Source organism: Myotis yumanensis, unplaced genomic scaffold (genome assembly GCF_028538775.1).
Source record: "Myotis yumanensis isolate MYYU_CA2020_CCGP unplaced genomic scaffold, mMyoYum1.0.hap1 SCAF_5, whole genome shotgun sequence".
NCBI lineage: Eukaryota > Metazoa > Chordata > Mammalia > Chiroptera > Vespertilionidae > Myotis > Myotis yumanensis.
Genome location: NW_027223756.1, coordinates 84,624,904 through 84,645,426, shown reverse-complemented (window position 1 = coordinate 84,645,426; position 20,523 = coordinate 84,624,904). Strand labels below are relative to the sequence as shown.

The 20,523-nt window shown below is 41.9% G+C and overlaps 1 protein-coding gene across 2 annotated transcripts; it reads left to right on the top strand.

Moving 5' to 3' along the window:
* Positions 1–870: 870 nt before the first annotated feature.
* On the top strand, positions 871–19,864 carry LOC139010984 (zinc finger protein 14-like). 2 transcript variants are annotated; one of them, XM_070416125.1, is made up of 4 exons: positions 871–941; positions 13,394–13,520; positions 13,890–13,962; positions 14,982–19,864. In XM_070416125.1, the coding sequence occupies exons 1-4, from the start codon at positions 939–941 to the stop codon at positions 17,149–17,151; spliced, it is 2,373 nt and encodes a 790-aa protein (XP_070272226.1). In that variant the 5' UTR covers positions 871–938; the 3' UTR covers positions 17,152–19,864. The 2 variants fall into 2 exon arrangements, with proteins under 2 accessions (XP_070272226.1, XP_070272227.1); XM_070416126.1 differs by lacking the exons at positions 871–941; positions 13,890–13,962 and having other exon boundaries at positions 13,490–13,520.
* The last annotated feature ends 659 nt before the right edge of the window (positions 19,865–20,523 follow it).

Genomic DNA, 20,523 nt, shown 5'->3' with positions numbered 1-20,523 from the left:
AGCTGGTCCTGATGTCAGCCCTGGCATTTTGCTGCTTATCTGGGCCTGGAGCTGAAATTCAATGAGGCATAGATGTTATCTCTAGAGAGGAAGATCAGGGGGTCCAAACCGCAGGACCAGAGATCTGCTAGAGGAGGAAATGTCACCCTGGGAACAAGATCCCACCCTACAATTGGTTGCCCATTGCTGGACACCTGGGCTCTCCACCCTGGTGACCTCTCTCTCTGGCTGGTCTCCTTGCTCTGGGTAGGTCTGTGGAACTGCCCACAAGACAACCACAAGGAAGGGGTGGCTCATGTCCTCAGAGGAGCGTGACTGAATCACCAGTGGGAACACATGTTTTCATGTGAAAAACATTTTCTAAAGTTAACCATTGAAAATACACAGAAGTCACTTTTCATGCTGGAAATGATGGCTTGTTTCTGGATTCAATGCTCTTTTTGGGAATCTGACTGTAGTTCTGGAAGGTACCACCCTAAGGCATCCCTGGTCCCTGAGCCTGTGCACCTTTTTGACAAATGCACACGTCAGACTCCAGTGTCAACAAAGATGAAAATGGAGCCAGAGTCATTAGGAGCCTTTTCAGTGTGTGTGTTTGCAAGGAAGGACCGCTGTTCCCTGGGGACTCTCACAGCTGCCTCTCAGTGCAAACGTCCCTGGACAGGAGATCTGGCTGCTTTGGGCTCAGGACTGTGCACCTCAGGCGCTAGGGGCATGTGGTGCAAACTGTCTGTCAACAGATCTGAGCGCCAGGTGGGTGGAGCTGCAGTGGGGGCAGATGGTTGGGTCTATTGGTGGCAGGTGGGTGGGGCTACGCTCGGCCACCGCCCGGAAGTTCAGTCATATCTAATCTCCCTTGTACTTCCGTCATTCGTCCATCTGCGATCTGTAAGGTGGTGGGAGCTGCAGGCGGGACTCGGGAGGCCCAGGAACTAGAAATGGTGAGTGTGCGGCCGGGCGCGGGGACGGGGAGGAGGGGCGGTGGAGCCGCCGTGGCGGGACCGTCTCTCCACGGTCAGGTCCGGAGCCTGCGGACCCGAGGCGCCGGGGGCTCCGCTGAAACTGCAGGCCCCTCGGGCTCGCAGGGTGGGGCCCAGGCGGGACCCGGGCGTCCAGTGTGTCCCCGCGGCAGGGCCTTGGGCTGCGGAGCGCCTCTGGGCAGCTCTGCACCCTCATCCCCGCGGCTCCGCAGTCGGTGCGGTGACCACGTGGAGGGTCATTGGGGACAATGGTGACTCGGTCCCCGCGGTTCGTGCACGGGAGGAGCTGTGGTCTGTGGGGTCCCCTGTCCCTCCTTTCTCCCGAGAAGGACCCCGTTTTCTCCTGAGTTTAGATGTTTGTGGAGCAGGCTCTCAAGTGCACCCCCCGTCCCCCAGGCCTAGCTCTGCAGCAAATGCCTGCTTTTCCAGGATCTCCCCCGAATCCTAACCGCCATCTTCCCTTCTCTGAGTCACAGCGTCTTTATCAGCTACAGTATTTGTTTTGTGGTGCTTTTCAAACGGTTAAAAACAAACTTCAGCTGCGTAAGTGGAAGGTCTGACTGGCTTGATCCCCATTCACGAATCGGGCCGCATCTCCTCTAGTAAATAGAATCTCAGAGCAGCTGTTCACAATGGAAGGCTTTTACAACAGGCAGAAAGGAAGTGGCTTTGAGAGGTTATTAGTGAAAGAAAAGAGGGGATTGCTTCAGGCAGGGTCACCCTTCCTTAGGGGAAGGAACAGCAGGAGTCTTTAGACAGGTTAGTGTTGAACAGCAAGTTGCAGCGTGACTGGGTTAAAACTTTACTCCTGGGAGAGGTGAAACTGCAGTTACATACAGTCCTGCACCCCTGAACCTGGGAGGACATCCTGAGGCAGTTTTGTTGTTTTCAGTTCTCTTACACAAACCTGCATGGTGTAGCCTGCTACACACCTAGGCCACATGGTGTAGCCTGTGGGTTCTAGGCAACAAACCTGTACAACATGCTTCTGTACTGAATGCTGTGGGCAATTGTGATGCAGTGGTAGGAAGCATTTATGAAAAGATGCAGTAAAAATGTGGTGTGCAAGATAGAAAATGGTACATCCGTGTGGGGCACTGACCCTGAATGGGCTCCAGGACTGGAGGCTGCTCTGCAGGCGTCAGTGATTGGTGAGTGAATATGAAGGCCTAGGACGTTACTGTGAACGACTGTAGACTGTATCACACTGTACACTTAGGCCAGGAAATTTACAAAAATCAGATTCATCAAGCCCAGGAGGCAATGATGCAATCAAAAGGCACAGTCAACACAGGACCTGTGAGGCTGCTGCCCGCATAAAACAGCATACTGCTTCACAGCAAAGTTTTCTGTCACTAAGTAGAAAGCACACAAAGATAAAGAGGATAGTATAGCAAATACATAAACCAGTTTCTCATCATCAAGTATTCTATGTAGTGACCGTAACTGTGTGTGCTGGACTTTCATAGGACTGGCAGCCCAGGAAGCTTGTTTACACCAGCGTCATTATAAACATCTGAGTAATGCATTTCCCTGTGACATTGTGATGGGTGTGACATCACTAGGTGACTGCAGTTTTTCAAATCCACTGTAAACTTTTTTTTATTTTATTTTTTTTATTAAATCTTTATTGTTCAGATTACATTTGTTCCTCTTGCCCCCCCATAACTCCCCTCCTTCCAGTTCCCACCCCACCCACTGTCCTCATCCATAGGTGCACGATTTTTGTCCAGTCTCTTCCCGAATCTCCCATTCCCTTTTCTCCCCCAAGAATAGTCAGTCCATTCCCTTTCTATGTCCCTGACTCATTATAACCACCAGTTCATTCTGTACATCAGATTATTTATTCACTTGATTCTTAGATTCACTTGTTGATAGATGCATGTTTGTTCTTCACAATTTGTATCTTTACCTTTTTCTTCTTCCTCTTCTTAAAGGATACCTTTCAGTATTTCGTATAATACTGGTTTAGTGGTGATGAACTCCTTTAGCTTTTCCTTATCTGTGAAGCTCTTTATCTGACCTTCAATTCTGAATGATAGCTTTGCTGGATAAAGTAATCTTGGTTGTAGGTTCTTGGTATTCATCACTTTGAATATTTCTTGCCATTCCCTTCTGGTCTGCAAAGTTTCTGTTGAGAAATCAGCTGACAGTCGTATGGGTGTTCCCTTGTAGGTAATTGAGTCTCTTTGCTGATTTTTTGTCTAGAGGATTTATCCCGGGATGTCAGTGGTGTATTAAAGTCCCCTACTATGATTGTATTGTTGTCTATCTCTCCCTTGATATCTTCCAGGAGTTGTTTTTTTTAAAAATGTATTTGGGTGCTCCTGCATTGGGTGCATATATGTTTATCAGGGTTATATCCTCTTGTTGAATCAATCCCTTTAGTATTATGAAGTGGCCTTCCTTATCTCTTGTTATGGCCTTCACTTTGAGGTCAATTTTGTCTGATATAAGTATTGCTACCCCAGCTTTTTTCACATTTCCATTTGCCTGAAAGATATTTTTCCATCCCTTCACTTTTAGTCTGTGTGAGTCCCTTGTTCTAAGGTGGATCTCTTGTAGACAGCAAATTATGGGTCATGTTTTTTTATCCATTCAGCCACTCGATGTCTTTTGATTGGAGCATTTAGTCTGTTTACATTTAAAGTAATTATTGATAGGTACTTGTTTGTAGCTATTTTTATTTTTTGTGCCTATGTTCTTTCTTACCTTTTTATTTCTTTTTTTACACCAGTCCTTTTAGCATTTCTTGCATTGCTGGCTTGGTAGTGATAAACTCTCTTAGCCTTTTTTTTGTCTGTGAAACTCCTTATTTCCTCTTCAATTTTGAATGATAGCTTTGCTGGGTAGAATATTCTTGGATTCAGTCCCTTACTTTACATCACTTTGTAAATTTCCTTCCATTCTTTTCTGGCCCGATGTGTTTCTATTGAGAAATCACTTGATAATTTAATGGGAAATCCCTTGTACGTAACTTTCTGTCTCTCTCTTGCAGCCTTTAAGAGTCTCTCTTTATCCTGAACATTTGCCATCGTAATTATGTTGTGTTTTGGTGTGGGTCTTTTTGGGTTCATCTTTTTTGGGACTTTCTGTGTTTATGTGACCTTTTTCTTCCTCATGTTAGGGAAGTTTTCTGACATTATTTCTTCAAATAGGTATTCTAACCCTTGTTCCTATTCCTGTTGTTCTGGCACCCCTATTATTCATATGTTGCTTCGTTTCATGTTGTCCCATAGCTCCCTTAGGCTCTCCTTCTGTCTTTTAAATTTTTTGCAGTTCAGTTTGGGTTTGTTTTGCTTCCCTGTCTTCTAATTCACCTATTCAGTCCTCCGCTTCTCCTAGTCTACTGTTGAAACTTTCCATGGTGTTTTCTATTTCAGCCATATCACTCTTCATTTATTCTTTTTTTTTTCTTTCTTTTTTTTTTTTTAATTAAATCTTTATTGTTCAGATTATTACATTTGTTCCTCTTTTTTCCCCCCATAACTCCCCTCCTTCCAGCTCCCACCCCACCCTCCACCCTCACTCCCCACCCACTGTGTTCATCCATAGGTGCATGATTTTTGTCCAGTCACTTCCCGCATCTCCCACACCCCTTTTTCCCCCAAGAATAGTCAGTCTATTCCCTTTCTATGTCCCTGATTCTATTATAATCACCAGTTCATTCTGTACATCAGGTTATTTATTCACTTGATTCTTAGATTCATTTGTTGATAGATGCATGTTTGTTGTTCATAATTTGTATCTTTACCTTTTTCTTCTTCTTCCTCTTCTTAAAGGATACCTTTCAGCATTTCATATAATACTGGTTTGGCGGTGATGAACTCCTTTAGCTTTTCCTTATCTGTGAAGCTCTTTATCTGACCTTCAATTCTGAATGATAGCTTTGCTGGATAAAGTAATCTTGGTTGTAGGTTCTTGGTATTCAGCACTTTGAATATTTCTTGCCATTCCCTTCTGGCCTGCAAAGTTTCTGTTGAGAAATCAGCTGACAGTCGTATGGGTATTCCCTTGTAGGTAATTGAGCCTCTTTCTCTTGCTGCTTTTAAGATTTTCTCTTTGTCTTTTGCTCTTGGCATTTTAATGATGATGTGTCTTGGTGTGGTCCTCTTTGGATTCCTTTTGTTTGGGGTTCTCTGCGCTTCTTGGACCTGTAAGTCCATTTCTTTCACCAGGTGGGGGAAGTTTTCTGCCATTATTTCTTGAAATAGGTTTTCAATATCTTGCTGTCTCTCATCTTCTGGGACTCCAATGACTCTGATATTAGACCGCTTAAAACTGTCCCTGAGGCTCCTTACACTATCTTCACACTTTCGGATTCTTTTTTCATTTTGCTTTTCCAATTGGGTGTTTTTTGTCGAATCTTTGGTTTGATTATTGTACTCCTCTGGTCTGCTATTGGGTATAATATTCTTTATTTCAGTCCGTGTATGCTTACTTTCTAATTTCTTTATCGTAGCATCGAGGGTCTCATTAGTTTTCGTGAGGCTCTGCACAAATTTATGGCAAGCCCTCAAAATTGCGATTCTTAGCTCCATATCCTCCATTTCTGTCATGTTTTTTTGTCTCCGCATCTTTTATGCTTTCTTGGTGCACCCCCTTGTTGTCTCTGTGCGCAGTCTTGTTCTAGCCAAGCCTTAATTGTTGTAGTTAACACTAGAGGGATTTGGCCCCCAGGTCGACTGGCTGTGGAAATCAGCTGTGTGGAAAACGTCTGCCTTCTGGGGAGGCGCTAATCCAGCCTTTGCCTGAGGCGATCGGCAAATGGCTGTGCGCAGAGTTTGGGCGGGGCGGGATCAACAGGGCGGGCGGAGGGAGCAGTTATGGCCACGCTCAGTCCCGTTCCCAGAGGCTCTGCTTCTCAGAACCCCGGCAGCCGCTGCAAACCTCGGAGAGAAAGCTGCCCTCAGGTTCCAACTGATGCCGGATAATCCCGCTTCTCCCGTTTGAGTCTGGGTCCCTAGAGACTCGCCCGGATCTGGAGCCCAGAGTCTGAGACTCACTCCCGGCAGAAAACGACAACCGCGCCCTCAGCCACCAGCCCGCTTTGCGCGCGCACCTCGGTACCTTTGTATTTTCCACACTGCGCCGCCTCTGAGCCTCGATTTGCTGTTCTCTTTCCTTCTAGTTGTAGAGTCTCTCTTCAGCCAGCCTTCCTGTGGTTCTGGGTGATGTCCGTTCAGTCTTTTAGTTGTATTTTTGAAATGGTTGTTTGCGGCAGTGGTCTCCGGTGTTTACCTACACCGCCATCTTGGTCTCCCTTCATTTATTCTTGACTAGAGGCCCGGTGCACAAAAATTTGTGCACTGGGGGGGGGGGGCAGGGGGGGTCTCTCAGCCTGGCCTGTGCCCTCTCACAGTCTGGGACCCCTCAGGGAATGACCACCTGCTGGCTTAGGCTCGCTCCCTGGGGGATTGGGCCTAAGATGGCAATCAGACATCCCTCTGGCAGCCTGGCAGCCCTTGGGGGATGTCCACATGCCAGCGGGGAGCAGGCCTAAACTGCAATCAGACATCCTTAGCACTGCTGAGGAGGCAGGAGAGGCTCCCACCACCACCGCTGTACTGGCAGCCATCAGCCTGGCTTCTGGCTGAGCAGAGCTCCTCCCATGTGAGAGCGCCCTGACCACTGGAGACCTCAGGCTGCGCCCCCCACCTGGTAGGGCTTGATGGGGGGCCTCAAGATGCGCCCCCACCCGGTGGGGCTTGACAGGGTACCTCAGGCCGCGCCCTTTGCCCCGGGCTCGGGAACATGAGGATGCGCCCCCCTGCCCGTCATGTGCCAGGGTTCCTGAGGCTGTACCCCCTGCCTGGCATGTGATGGGGGACCTGAGGTTGTACACCCCCACTTGGCGGGGCTGGACAGTGTACCTGAGACTGTGCCCCCCGACCCGGTGGGGCTTGATGGGGGACCTGAGGCTGTGCCCCCTGCCTGGCGCTGGAATGGGGGACCTGAGGCCCAGCAGTGCTTGACGGGGGTGGGACCAGCCAGGTCTGGATCTCGCCCAATGGGGGTGGGGCCGGCCAGGTCTGGGTCTCACGTGATTTCGAAGTGCACATGGGTGGGTGGTGACTTGGCTCTGGGTCCTGGCTGTGCCCCAGACTCTGACAGGAGGAAGATTTTCATATACATTTTAATAATTTTCTTTCCTCTCTGACACTTCTATTATAGAGAAAGGGCAAATAGCAACATTAAAGTTTTTCCTCTAATTCCCTTTTAATGTGCATGAATTTTGTGCACTGGGCCACTAATATTGAATAAGAGTAGTGGAAGCAGACATCCCTGTCTTGTTCCAGGTCAATTGGAACCATGCTTTAATTGTAAAACAATTTATTTTTGCCCATTGAATATGATGTTGCCTGTATGTTTGTCCTATATGGCTTTTCTCATATTGAGATATGCTCTCTATATTCCCACTTTGCTGAGAGTTTTTATCAAAACTGGGTGTTGGATTTTGCCAGTGCTTTTTCTGCATCTATTGATATGATCATGTGAGTTTTGTTCTTCAATTTGTTTATGTGTTGTATCACGTTTATTGATTTGCAAATATTGTACCAGTCTGGAATAAATCCCACTTGGTCATGGTGTATGATCTTTTTAAGATATTGCTGGATGCAGTTTGCTGATATTTTGTTGAGGATTTATCATCTATGTTCATCAGGAATATTGGCCTGTTATTCTCTTTCCTTGTGTTGTCTTTATCTGGTTTTGGAATTAGGATAATACTGGCCTCATAAAAAGAGTTTGGAAGTGTTTCTTCCTCTTGGATTTTCTGAAATAGTTTGAAGAGTAAAGGTGTTCTTCTTTGAATAAATAAGAACTCCCCTGTGAAGCTGTCTGGACCTGGGCTTTTGTTAGCTGGGAGTTTTTAAATTACTGCTTCTATTTTATCAGTTGTTATTGGCCTATTCAGGTTTTCTGATTCCTTCTGACTCAGTTTTAGGAGACTATTTTTTTTAGGAATTTGTCCATTTCATCCACATTTTCCAGCTTGTTGGCATATAGTTGTTCATAGTATTTTCTTACAATCCTTTGTATTTCTGTGGTGTAGTTGGTTACTTCTCCACTTTCGTTTCTGGTTTTAGTTATTTAGGTCCTCTCTCTTTGTTTCTTGATAAGTCTGGCTAATAGTTTATCAATTTTGTTTACCCTTTCAAAAAACAATCTCTTGGTTTTATTAGATTTTTTTGGTATTGTTTTTGTTGGTTTGTCTGTTTGGTCTCTATGTAGTTTGTTTCCGCTGCAATCTTTATTATTTCCTTCCTTGTACTTACTCTGGACTTTTCTTATTTAACTCTTTCTAGTTCTATAACCAGTAGGGTACAATAGTTTATTGTTGATTTTTCTTGTTATCTGAGGTATGCCTGTAGTTCTATCAACTTCTCTTTTAGGAATTCTTTTGCTGTGTCCCAGAGATTTGGGGTTGTTGTGTGTTCATTTTCATTTATTTCAAGAAGTTTTTGATTTCTTTCTTGATCTTGTTGGTAACCCATCCATTGTTTAACCCTTTGCACTCTGCTGTCCCCTCTCAGGGGACATCGGAATTCTAGCATATCACTAGGATGTCCCCTCTCAGGGGACATTGCAGTTTATTAGTGATTACGGGGAATTGAGTTATTTCAACGCAACTTTTTAAGACATGCATGTTTCCCTGAAGTTTTATCTTGAAATGGCACAAGAAATTAAATCAAAATATCGTAAAATTACTAAGATATATACAAGAAATGTCAACGGGTTTTGTGTCGGATTAAACAATAAACTACATATTCCCGATGTGGGACAAAGAAAACGGGACTGCATTGTGTGTTCTAACAGGAAAACACCTGGTGGCAGGCGTCAAACCACTTATTACTGTCAAACATGCACTAATCAACCTGCAATGCATATTGGGGAGTGTTACAAAACTTATCATACTGTACAAAATTATAAACAATAAAATATTGTTTTTTTTGCAAATATACATTCCTCGATGTCACCCAATTCATATAAGTCCAATATCATTATAATACGTTACTTGGTTCCAAAATTATACTAAATAATACGAGGGTCTGTAAATGCACGTTTCCGCCGCAAAGTAGCGTCGAGTAGCTGGTAGCCAATGTCCAGGATGGTTCGGAGTGCAAAGGGTTAATATTATGCTCTTTAGCCTCCATGTGTTTGAATGTTTTTTGGTGTTTTTACTGTAGCATATAAATAATTAACATTCTGCAGATGAGCAATACATTCACATTTTAAGAGCTGCTTTAAATAAAATACAAGACTTATTCATTAACAGATTCAGATTTATCCTCTAGATTCTCCATATGAGGCAAATTGAGATTAATATTTCAGTATCCTGTTATTTCAAAATACCTAGATATTTAATAATTTTTACTATTTAATCTAGCAAACTCCAAAGTTTCAAGTTACCAAAGACTTTGGAAAACGGTTCAGGCATATATAATTACCCTGATAAAGCTTTATCATACACCCTTCATTTTATTTATTTTGCCTTAACAATGTAGTGAGATTTTAAAGCCAATTATTATTACCCAAGGCATTTTCTTGGCAAATTTTGTAATAGGGACAACTCACTGGCCGTTAGTGGCTTTAATGTTTTGTTTTGTTTTTTACAAAAATCGGAGTGGCCCCCTTCTGCTATTTCTGTACCCTGCTGAAGGCACTTGGGCAGGTCTATTCCTCCTAGGAAAAAGACTTGAGGGGTTTAAATAATTATTTCCCATATTTTTTCTTTCTGAGTAGTCTTACAACATGAAATCTTATCTATAAGAAGAGATATTGTCCTAGCCAGTTTGGCTCAGTGGATGGAGTGTCAGCCTATGGACCGAAGAGTCCCAGGTTTGATTCCGGTCAAGGGCACAGGCCTGGGTTGCGGGCTCGGTGCAATGTGCAGGAGGCAGCCAATGAATGATTCCCTCTTGTCATTGATGTTTCTAACTCTCTTCCTCTCCTTTCTTCTCTGAAATAAACAAAAAGGTATTAACAACAAAAAAAATAGAAGTGATGTTAAAAACAGAAACAGAAAAAATCCTACAGTAAATAAATGGGTACTCATAAAAGTGTGGATTGGCACATTAGCGTTAGAATCTTATCTCACACTCACCCATCACAGCAAATGGGTTCTGAGTGGCACAAAGGCCAAACAGTAGAGACAGAGGATTCCTGGTGTTCATAAAACAGCAAAATCAAGTCCCGCAAAGATAAGAAAGCAAGCAGAGAACATCAGTAACCAAGTTACATTAGATACAGACAAGAACTTTCACTAGATAATGGCTGATGACTTGAGAGGGAGAGCAGGAAGGGTCCCCAAGAATTCTTGGCAGCTGCTGGGAAGTTCCTGCAATCCCTGCCACATGTTCAGCCTACCACAGGTAGCTGGGGCCTCTAGCAAAGTAAAATATGCCCTATCCTTAAACAAACCAAACCAAAACAACAAAGACAAGAAACAATGATCAACAGAGACACTCTATGGACAATTTTTACAGGCACGTATAACCCACAGCCAAGACTTAATGAATCAGAGTCCTTTTCTTGGATCTTTCCGATGTGTTACAGTGCCCGGGGCTTACAGGCGGAATGTGGCCCAGAGGACTCCCAGGTGGGGTTGCCAGTAGACACCCACAAACAGCCTTTTGTTCATAGATCTCATCATATTCTGCTCTCAGAATTATATATTGACTGGAGTCCAGTGTTCTTTTGCCCCAAATCTGCCAGTCCCAAGGCATCTTATGGTAATTTTCAGACAAGGCATGAAGGAGATCTTTTGTAAATGGCCCATTTTCTCTCATACTTTTCCTTATTTCATTAAAGGCATTATAGGAGAGTGGTTCATGTATCCAATTACCTTGCATCTTGCATAATGGGCAAGCCAAAAGCTCTCCTGCCCTAGCTGGTTTGGCTCAGCGGATAGAGCGTCAGCCTGTGGACTGAAAGGTCCCAGGTTCGATTCCGGTCAAGGGCACATGCCTGGGTTGCGGGCTCGGTCCAACGTACAGGAGGCAGCCGATCAATGATTCCCTCTCATCATCGATGTTTCTATCTCTCTCTTCCTCTCCCTTCTTCTCTGAAATCAATAAAAATATATTTATAAAAACAAAATAAAAAAAGCTCTCCTAACATAGCTTGCCTGACACATGATGCCATAACTGAGGATTTGATGAGCCTTCCCACACTAGAGGCGGAGGATCAGGGACCTTCGGTATTTCGGGCTTTACAGGCTCTACTACAGGAGGAGGGGATGGTGATAAATCCTCCTGGTGTTCTGTAGGCTTTTGATCCTTAATATGAAGTGGGCATAGTGCAGCTCGAACAGGAGCCCACATAATTAAAGATGAGAAAGGCACTTGTTTTCCCTGGGCCTGATTTCTCTTTAAATTTCTATCTACTTATTCCTAGAGAACAGGTCTAATGTTCCAGCATCACGGAACCAAGGGTTATCCTAACTAATAAAGAGAGAATAAGCTAATTGACCATCACAAGATGGCAGCACCACAGCCAATAAGGACAGAATATGCTAATTGACTGTCACACCCTCAAAGATGGTAGAACCTACAGCCACAAGATGCGGTGCCAAGTCCCCTCAGCTCCGCCGGAGGGGTAGTCACGCGGAATGGCCGGTCCGGCCCCCAGGCACCGTTATATATTGTTGCCAACTGTGGTACAACCAGCGGGACCATCAGGGATCCTGCTCCCACCTGCATTGGCCTGGAGCAATCTGGTCGCCGACACTACCCCCCATCTTTACTGCCTGTCCCCATCAGGGGCAACCTGCAGGGTTTTCAGGGCTCCCACTCGCATCAATCTTGGCCTAGCACTGCCTGGTCACCTACTGCACCATCCTGTAGCAGTCCCACTCTCATCGGGGCCCATCGGGCCAGCATTGCCTCCACTGCCGCCTGCTGCTACTGCCACGTAGCCTACACCCCGCCTTCTTTTGTGCCGACCCCTGGTGATCAGCTCAAGTCATAGCAAGCTGTGGAACTCTCGGTTGGTCAAACTCCTGGGGACAATTTCCATATTAGCCTTTTATTTTACAGGATACTATCTTTAGTTTAATGTGTATTCTTGCCTCCTTTGTCAAGTATTCCGTGACCATAATGGCATGGGTTTATATCTGGGTTCTCTGTTCCGTTCCACTGATTTATTTGCTCTTTTTAGGCCAGGACCGTGCTGTTTTGATTACTATAGCCTTGTAGTACAGTTGGATATTAGGTAGTGTGATTCATCCACATTTGTTCTTCTTTCTCAAGATTGCTGTTGTTATTATAGGTGTTTTGTGGTCCATATAAAACTTTTGAATCGTCTAGTTATGTGAGATCTATCTTGGGTATATTGATAGGAATTACATTGAAGCTGTAGATTGCTTTGGGTAGTATGGACATTTTAATTATATTAATTTTTCCTCTCCATAAACCCATATATGCTTCCATTTATATTTTACAATCCAATTTGATTTTACATTTAATTTTCTTTTGTAAAAGTTTCAGGTGAAATTAATTTCAACATGAAAATATTGCAGATTTCAATTAAGGCCCTTGTACATGCCAAGTCTTAAATTGTTCCTCAAGGGCCAGGCCCCAGTTAAAGTGTCACAATTCTGCCAGAAAGACTTCTTTTGAATGTAATCTTATGATTTCAATATACATGTCTATGTGTCCTAAAAATCAGTATGAAGTAACTGTCAGGCTCATGAGTAGAGGACTTTTGTGGTGGGGTAAGTTGCCCTATCTTGCTCATGCCCGAGCTCTAATTCTAACATCCTATTTCCATGAAATGAGAGAGGCAAAAGAAGGTCAAACTGAGTTACTAACAAATAATATGAAAACAAATCATCATTCATACTCCTCCACAAGAATATTTTCATTCATTCAGGTGTACCTGACTACTTCTAATAATCTGGAGTACTTCCGGTCAATATGGCAAATTTTGTTCTCATTTGAATTTTCACACACCTCCTGGCCTCTCCTGTTTGGTGATGAGAATAGAAGAGCAAGCTGCCAGGCCTTTATTATATCCACAGTCACTAAAACTTTATGCAGACATGACAGTATGTTTCATGGACAGCTGCATCAAAACGTGGTTATAATGGAGATGAGTTTTCTCACAAGGAATCAATGGGCTTAAAATAGAAGTATTTTAATGTGTTAACATAGAAGTTGTTCAAGGTGCTCTTTACCCTAACATTTGAGAGCAATGAAGACTTGAAGCGATCACAGTAAAATCATATCAATAAGTTCCATGTGTTCTTGAGGAAGTGAGATTGGCAAATTAATAATAGTCTTACTACAATCAAGTCATATACTGAATGTTGGGGACCATGTGTCCTATGTGAACTTCTTATGAATTATGTATAAGTTCCCAGTTCCGTCTATCTTACCCATATTCCTATATGCATATGTGGAATGTTTTAGGACTCAGTGGCCTTTGTGGATGTTAATGTGGAGTTCACCACAGAGGAGTGGGCTTTCCTGGATCCCACCCAGAAGAAACTCTACACAGATGTGATGCTGGAAACCTTCTGGAACCTGGCATCAGTTGGTAGGTATCACAAATTTTTAAAAATATATTTTTACTAATTTTGGGGAGGGAGAGAATGAGAGCAAAATCAATGATGAAACAGAATCACTGATTGGGTACCTCCTGCACGCCTCACACTGGGGATGTAGCCGAAAAATCAGTCCTACTGGAAATTCACCTGTGACCTACTGGTTCATAGGTTGATGGTCAACCACAGAGCAACTATGGCAATTAGAAAACTAGTGTTGCTTGCCCATTAGTGCCGTTTCAAGAACTGAAATATGGAAAGGGAATACATTGGTAATTAAACCAGGAATGATCACAGCTCATTGTATACCTAAAATCTAACCATTTTTAAAATTCTTTAATAGTGTATAATGATTTTTCTAGCATGTATTTTAGATGAACAATATGACGACCATGACAGTGAAGATCTGTATGAAAATCATGGGATGCATCTTAGGTGAGTCGCATTGCCATGACAAAGCATTAAGAGCATCTTTGTGTTTTTTAAAATAGGTTTTTATATTTTTTATTTACTTATTCATATATTTAATATTTTTAAAATTTATTTCAAAGAGGTAGGAAGGAGAAAGAGAAAGAAACATCAATGATGAGAGAGAATTATTGATAACTTCCTCCTGCGTGCCCCCCATTTGGAATCATGTCCAGAACCTGGGAATATGCTCTGACCAGAAATTGAACTATGACCACCTGGTTCAGAGGTCCATGCTCAATCACGGAGCCTCGCTAGTGGTACAAAAATATGTTTTTATTGATATTAGTATGTGGAGGTGAGAGGGAGAGATAGAAAAATCAATAGACCTCTTCCTGCATGCCCTGTACTAGGTTTAATATAAGTCTGGGTTTAATATAAGTCTGGCCATGTTCCCTTTCAGAGAATTGAATCAGTAAGCCCCTGGTGTCTGGGTCCATCCTGAACCACTGAGCCATATGGGCCCAGTCCACAAAAGAATCTTAAAAGCAGATAATCCAATTGTATCAGCTCAGTTTTAAACGTATTGGTTTTTAGAGTAATCTCATCAAAATGTTTTTTTCTGAAATATGACCTAGATGTTTAGTGTTTAAAAAATAATTCCACTTGGAAACAATATACAGAAGTACCATTAATGAATATATACATGTTTTCATAATAGCTATGATCCAGCCCAGTGGTCGGCAAACTGTGGCTCGCGAGCCACATGCGGCTCTTTGGCCCCTTGAGTGTGGCCAAGAAGTTTCAATCGCACTGTATGTGCGCGCCCACACGTGGTATTTTGTGGAAGAGCCACACTCAAGTGGCCGCAGTTTGCCAACCACTGATCCAGCCTATATCAGAAGTTTTAAGATACCCACTTTCAAAAACTGGAATGTTGAGAAACTCCACCCTTTCTTTGAAAATGTTAAAAATGTCATTGTCATGCTATTAATCAATATTAAATGGTTAACAGAGTATTAATAATATGCTTCTGATTTTTACAGCAATCATATGGTAGAGAGACTCTGTACAAAGAAGGATGGTAGTCAATGCAGAGAAAACTTCAGCCAGATTCCAAATCATAATGAAAAGAAGGAAACTCCTACTGAAATGAAACAACCTAAATCCAGGTTGTGTAGGCAAATCTTCATGCATTATTTATCCTTGAATAACCACCTGAGCTCTCACATTGGACCCAAACTATACCTGTGTCAGGAATATGAAGAAAACCCTTATAAATGTAAGGAACCTGAGAAAGCTTTCAAGTATCACCAACATATTCAAAGACATGAAAGCAGTCCCAGTGGGAAAGCTTTCCACTATTCAACTTCCCTTAGAAATCATGAAAGAATGCATATCGCTGGGAAACCGTATCAGTGTAAGCAATGTGGGAAAAATTTTAGTCGTCTCATTTTCTTTAAACTTCACAAAAATACTCATAGTGGAGAGAAACCATATCAAAGTAAACAACATGGCAAAGCTTTCAATTCTCCCAAGTACTCTGGAGAAAATGAAAGAACACATGCAGCAGAAAAGCCCTATCAATGTCAGAAATCTGGAAAAGCTTTCAGTTCCACTTCTCTTAGAAATCAGGAAAGAACATACACTGGTGAGAAACCTTATGAATGTGGGAACGTCTTCAGTTGGCTCAGCTCTCTTGGAGAACATAAAAGAAGTCAGGCCAGAAAGCAGCCTCATGAATGTAAGGAATGTGGTAAAACTTTCCTTTATCCCTTTTTACTTAAAATTCATGAAAGAAGGCATACTGGGGAAAAACCCTATGAATGTAACCATTGTGGTAAAGCTTTCTTTCATCCAACTTCCTTCCGAAGTCATGTAAGAGCTCATAATAAGGAAAAATTCTATGAATGTAAGCAATGTGGGAAAGCCTTCAGTTCTCTTGGCTCTCTTGGAAAACATAAAAGAAATCATGACGGAAAGAAGCCTTATGAATGTAAGGAATGCGGTAAAACTTTCCTTTATCAGTATTCCCTTAGAATTCATGAAAAAACTCATACTGGTGAAAAACCCTATGAATGTAAACATTGTGATAAAGATTTCTTTCATCGAACTTCCCTCCGTCGTCATGAAAGAACTCATACTGGGGAAAAACCCTATGAATGTAAGCAATGTGGGAAAGCTTTTTTTTATACAGGTTCCCTCCAAAGTCATGAAAGAACTCATAATAAGGAAAAACCCTATGAATGTAAGCAATGTGGCAAGACTTTTAGTTTTTCCAAATCTCTTAGTAATCATGAAAGAACGCATATTGTGGAGAAAACTTATGAGTGTAAGCAATGTGGGAAAGCTTTCAGATATTCCATATCTCTTAGAAATCATGAAAAAATTCATACTGTGGAGAAACCCTATGAATGTAAACAATGTGGGAAAACTTTCAGATATTCTACATATCTTAGAAATCATGAAAGAATGCATACTAGGGACAAATCCTATGAATGTAAGCAATGTGGGAAAGTTTTCAGACATTCCACTTTTCTTAGTAATCATGAAAGAATGCATACTGGGGAGAAACCCTATGAATATAAGCAATGTGAGAAAGCCTTCAGTTCTCCCAATTCTCTTGCAACACATAAAAGAAATCATGATGAAAAGAAGCCTCATGAATGTAAGGAATGTGGTAAAACTTTCCTTTATCCTTCTTTGCTTAGAATTCATGAAAGAATGCATACTGGGGAAAAACCCTATGAATGTAACCATTGTGATAAAGCTTTCTCTTATCTAACTTCCCTCCAGTGTCATGAAAGAACTCATAATAAGGAAAAACCCTATGAATGTAAGCATTGTGGGAAAGCTTTCCGACATCCCATTCTTCTTAGAAATCACGAAAGGATGCATACTGGGGAGAAACCCTATGAATGTAAGCAATGTGGGAAAGCCTTCAGTTCTCCCAATTCTCTTGCAACACATAAAAGAAATCATGATGGAAAGAAGCCTCATGAATGTAAGGATTGTGGTAAAACTTTCCTTTATCCTTCTTTGCTTAGAATTCATGAAAGAATGCATACTGGGGAAAAACCCTATGAATGTAAGCATTGTGGTAAATATTTCTCTCAACGAACTTACCTCCGTCGTCATGAAAGAACTCATACTGGCATAAAATGCTATGAATATAAGCATTGTGATAAAGGTTTCTATTATCTGTTTTCTCTCTAACATGAAAGAACTCATCCTGGGGAAAAACCCTGTGAATGTAAGCAATGTAAAGCTTTCTCTTATACACATTCCCTCTAAAGTCAAGAAAGAACTCATAATAAGGAAAAACCCTATAAATGTAAGCAATGTGGATAAAACGTTCAGTTTGCTCGCACATCTTCAAAGACATGAACAAACTCATGATGGGGGAAAACCTTATGAATGTAAGCAATGTGGGAAAACTTTCCGTTGAATTTCATATCTTCGAAGATATAAAAGAACTCATGATGGAAAGAAGCCTCATGAATAAGGAATGAGGTAAACCTTTTTGTTATCCCCTTTTCTCATAGATATCATGAAATGTATACTGGGGAGAAACCCTATGAATGCAAGAAAGCCTATAGTCATCCCAGATCCTTTCAAATTCACAAAAGCTCTCATAGTGGAGAGAAACCATATCAATGCAAAGAATATAGTAAAACCCTCAGCTTCTGAACTAGTTTTAATAGACATGTGAAAACAAATCCTATTTATAAACTGTTAATATAGAGAATAGTAAAGAGCCTTTATTTATCCTCTCAACTGTGCCATCATGTATGATTATGCATATTAAGGATGGACCCTAGAAATGTAAGAGGGTTAGAAAGCATTCATTTCTTTCAGTTTATTGTAAAGGATGAAAGAACTCACTGAGGAGAAGGCCTGTCATGTAAAGATTGTAGAAGAGCCTTTGGCCATCCTAGTTCTTTACAAAATCATGAAGGGACTCACACCCAAGAATAAGTATGAACATAAGGAATGTGGGAGAGCCTTTCTTAGACATGTGAAAATGCAACTGGAGAAATAGTGTATACATATAGAGAAGGTGGGGAAGCCTTCAGCTGTCCCTCTTTCTTAGAAAGGTCATGAAATAAACTCAAAAGTGGAGAATTGTCTTGAATGTAAAAATGTAGGAAATCTTCATGTTACTTCATATCCCCACAATACCATGTGATAATGTACACTGTATAATTGACAATGAAAACTTTAAAATTTTAACACATACTTCCAAACTAGTTTGAAGACTACACTGAAAAAAAAAATCCTATTAGTGTAACTAATTGGTACATATAAGTTGCAAATTAAGTCATATACTTCACGAAACTCACAGCATTAAAGTTCTATAAACTTTTGACATATTTGCTCATTATCAGTACTCATTCTTTGTTAGTTTTTTAAATTGCTTTTTTGGAATGAGGAAGAGAAAGAGTGTAGTGGAGAGAAACATCAATGTGAGAGAGAAACATAGATAGTTGTCTTCCTGTGTGCCTTTCCAAAGATCGACCCTGTTATACCCAGTAATGTGCCCTCACAGGTATTGAATGAATACGCCCTACACACATATGAATTCTTGTTTAATTTTTTAACAGCACTTGAAATTCACAATTATTTTAGTTAATAAGTATTTGTTATATATTTGTATTTACTGATAGTTCACTGTAGAGTCCCATGTGAATTATTTTCATGTTTGGTTTTTCTATTGCTTTTTAGCTGGGAACTGTGCTATAAAGTTTACATTAAGAAAATATTTTAGTTTGTTTTTCTCAATCTTGGCCTTGACAGCCAAGAAGGTCGTCAAAACTGCAAGCCACTGGTTTACTTCACTTGATGTCGGGTGGAAGCTTTACAGTTGTTCAGAATTCAACAGTAAAGACCCAGCATAGGTTGGCTTTTCCTGCAAGCCTATAGGTGTCCACCAGGTAACAAATGCAGACTGTCATGTTTGAGGCTTTTTTCTGAAGGGTACACACTGTTCTCTAGATTGCATTTGCATGAGGTCTAATTTGACTAGTAATCATCTTGTTCTGTTGTTACTACTACTGACTATGATTCAGATCCCACTGTGACAGCTGCCATGGTGCAGTGCCAAGGAGCCCCGTGACAGTTTGTTCTTGTACCACCCTCTGCAGTGAGGGTTCTGAGCCAGTCCTTCCATGTGAGAATCAGCACTTTCCTCATTGCAGGCAGACTCTGGATGTGTGCTGTCACTCAGAGATGAGTGTTAGGCCAATGTTTTCATTTGTCTTTGTTTGTATTGATTAAAGTTATGTGCATTTTTCTGTAATAATTGCATCTGTAATTTTTAAGGAAGTATTAACTGTTTCCTAAGCATTCTTCTGTGAAGAACTATTTTGTTTTTATTTCCTGAGGATATATTTAAGTATTCGTAAGTATTATGTAATTTCAGGTCATTTTGTAATTGTTTTCTTTTAATACATTCTGAATCAAAATTATATGTGTACAAATTCAGATGTTTTCCTCAAGTTACATTTTTAATTTCTTTATATTTATCACTATTAGCATTAGATTTCTTTGTTATGCATAATATAAAAAATTTCAATTATGCTTTTTTTTTTCCAAGTTCCCTTCAACCAAATCACATCTGTATTTGTAAAAGTGATGTAATAAAATGTATTCAATTAATATGAATAACTACAAACTATTCTGGTCAGTATTGTTCAGTTGAGCATCCTCCCATATACTGAAATGTCATGTTTTCCATTCGGGGTAAGGGCATATCCCCAGGTACATAATATTTCTGTATCTTTCTACACAGAAAGATAGGGCTCAAGGCTGGAAAGCACAGTGGTGGTGGCAGGAGCCTCTCCTGCCTCTGTGGCAGCACTAAGGAGCAGCGAGCCAAGTGGTAAGGAGCAGTGATCAGGTGGGTGGTAAGGAGCAAGTGGTCCCAGACTATGAGATGGATTTCCAACTATTGGCTTAGGGCCGTTCCCCGTGGCCAGGCAGACATCCCCTGAGGGGTTCTGGACTGGGAGAGGGTGCAGGCCAGGTTGAGGGACCCCCCCCTCCAGTGGGCAAATTTTGTGCACCGGGCCTTTAGTATAATAAAAGGTAATATGCAGATTGCCCCTAACTGCAGAAACAACGGCAACGACTGATGCTATGATGTGCACTCACCACCAGGGGGCAGATGCTCAACGCAGGAGCTGCCCCCTGGTGGTCAGTGTGCTTCCATAGGGAGAGCTCTGCTCAGCCACAAGCCAGGCTCGGCTCTAAGTGCAGTGGCAGCTGCTGGAGTCTCCCGCCTAGGCAGGGCTAATCTGACTGACATCTTAGGCTCATTCCCCGGGCTCCCGGCCTGCCAGAGGGATGTCTGTCTGCCAGCTTAGGCATGATGCCCCAGGGAGCGGGCCTAAGCCAACAGATAGACATCTCCTGAGGGTTCCTGGACTGCCAGGGCACAGGCCAGGCTGAGGGTCCCCCTTGAATGCATAAATTTTCATGCACTAGACCTCTAGTAAAAAATAAAATCAAACATCCTCTGTGAGAATTTTATTTTATTTTATTTTATTTTTTAAATAATTTTTATTTCTTAAATTATTACAAACAGTA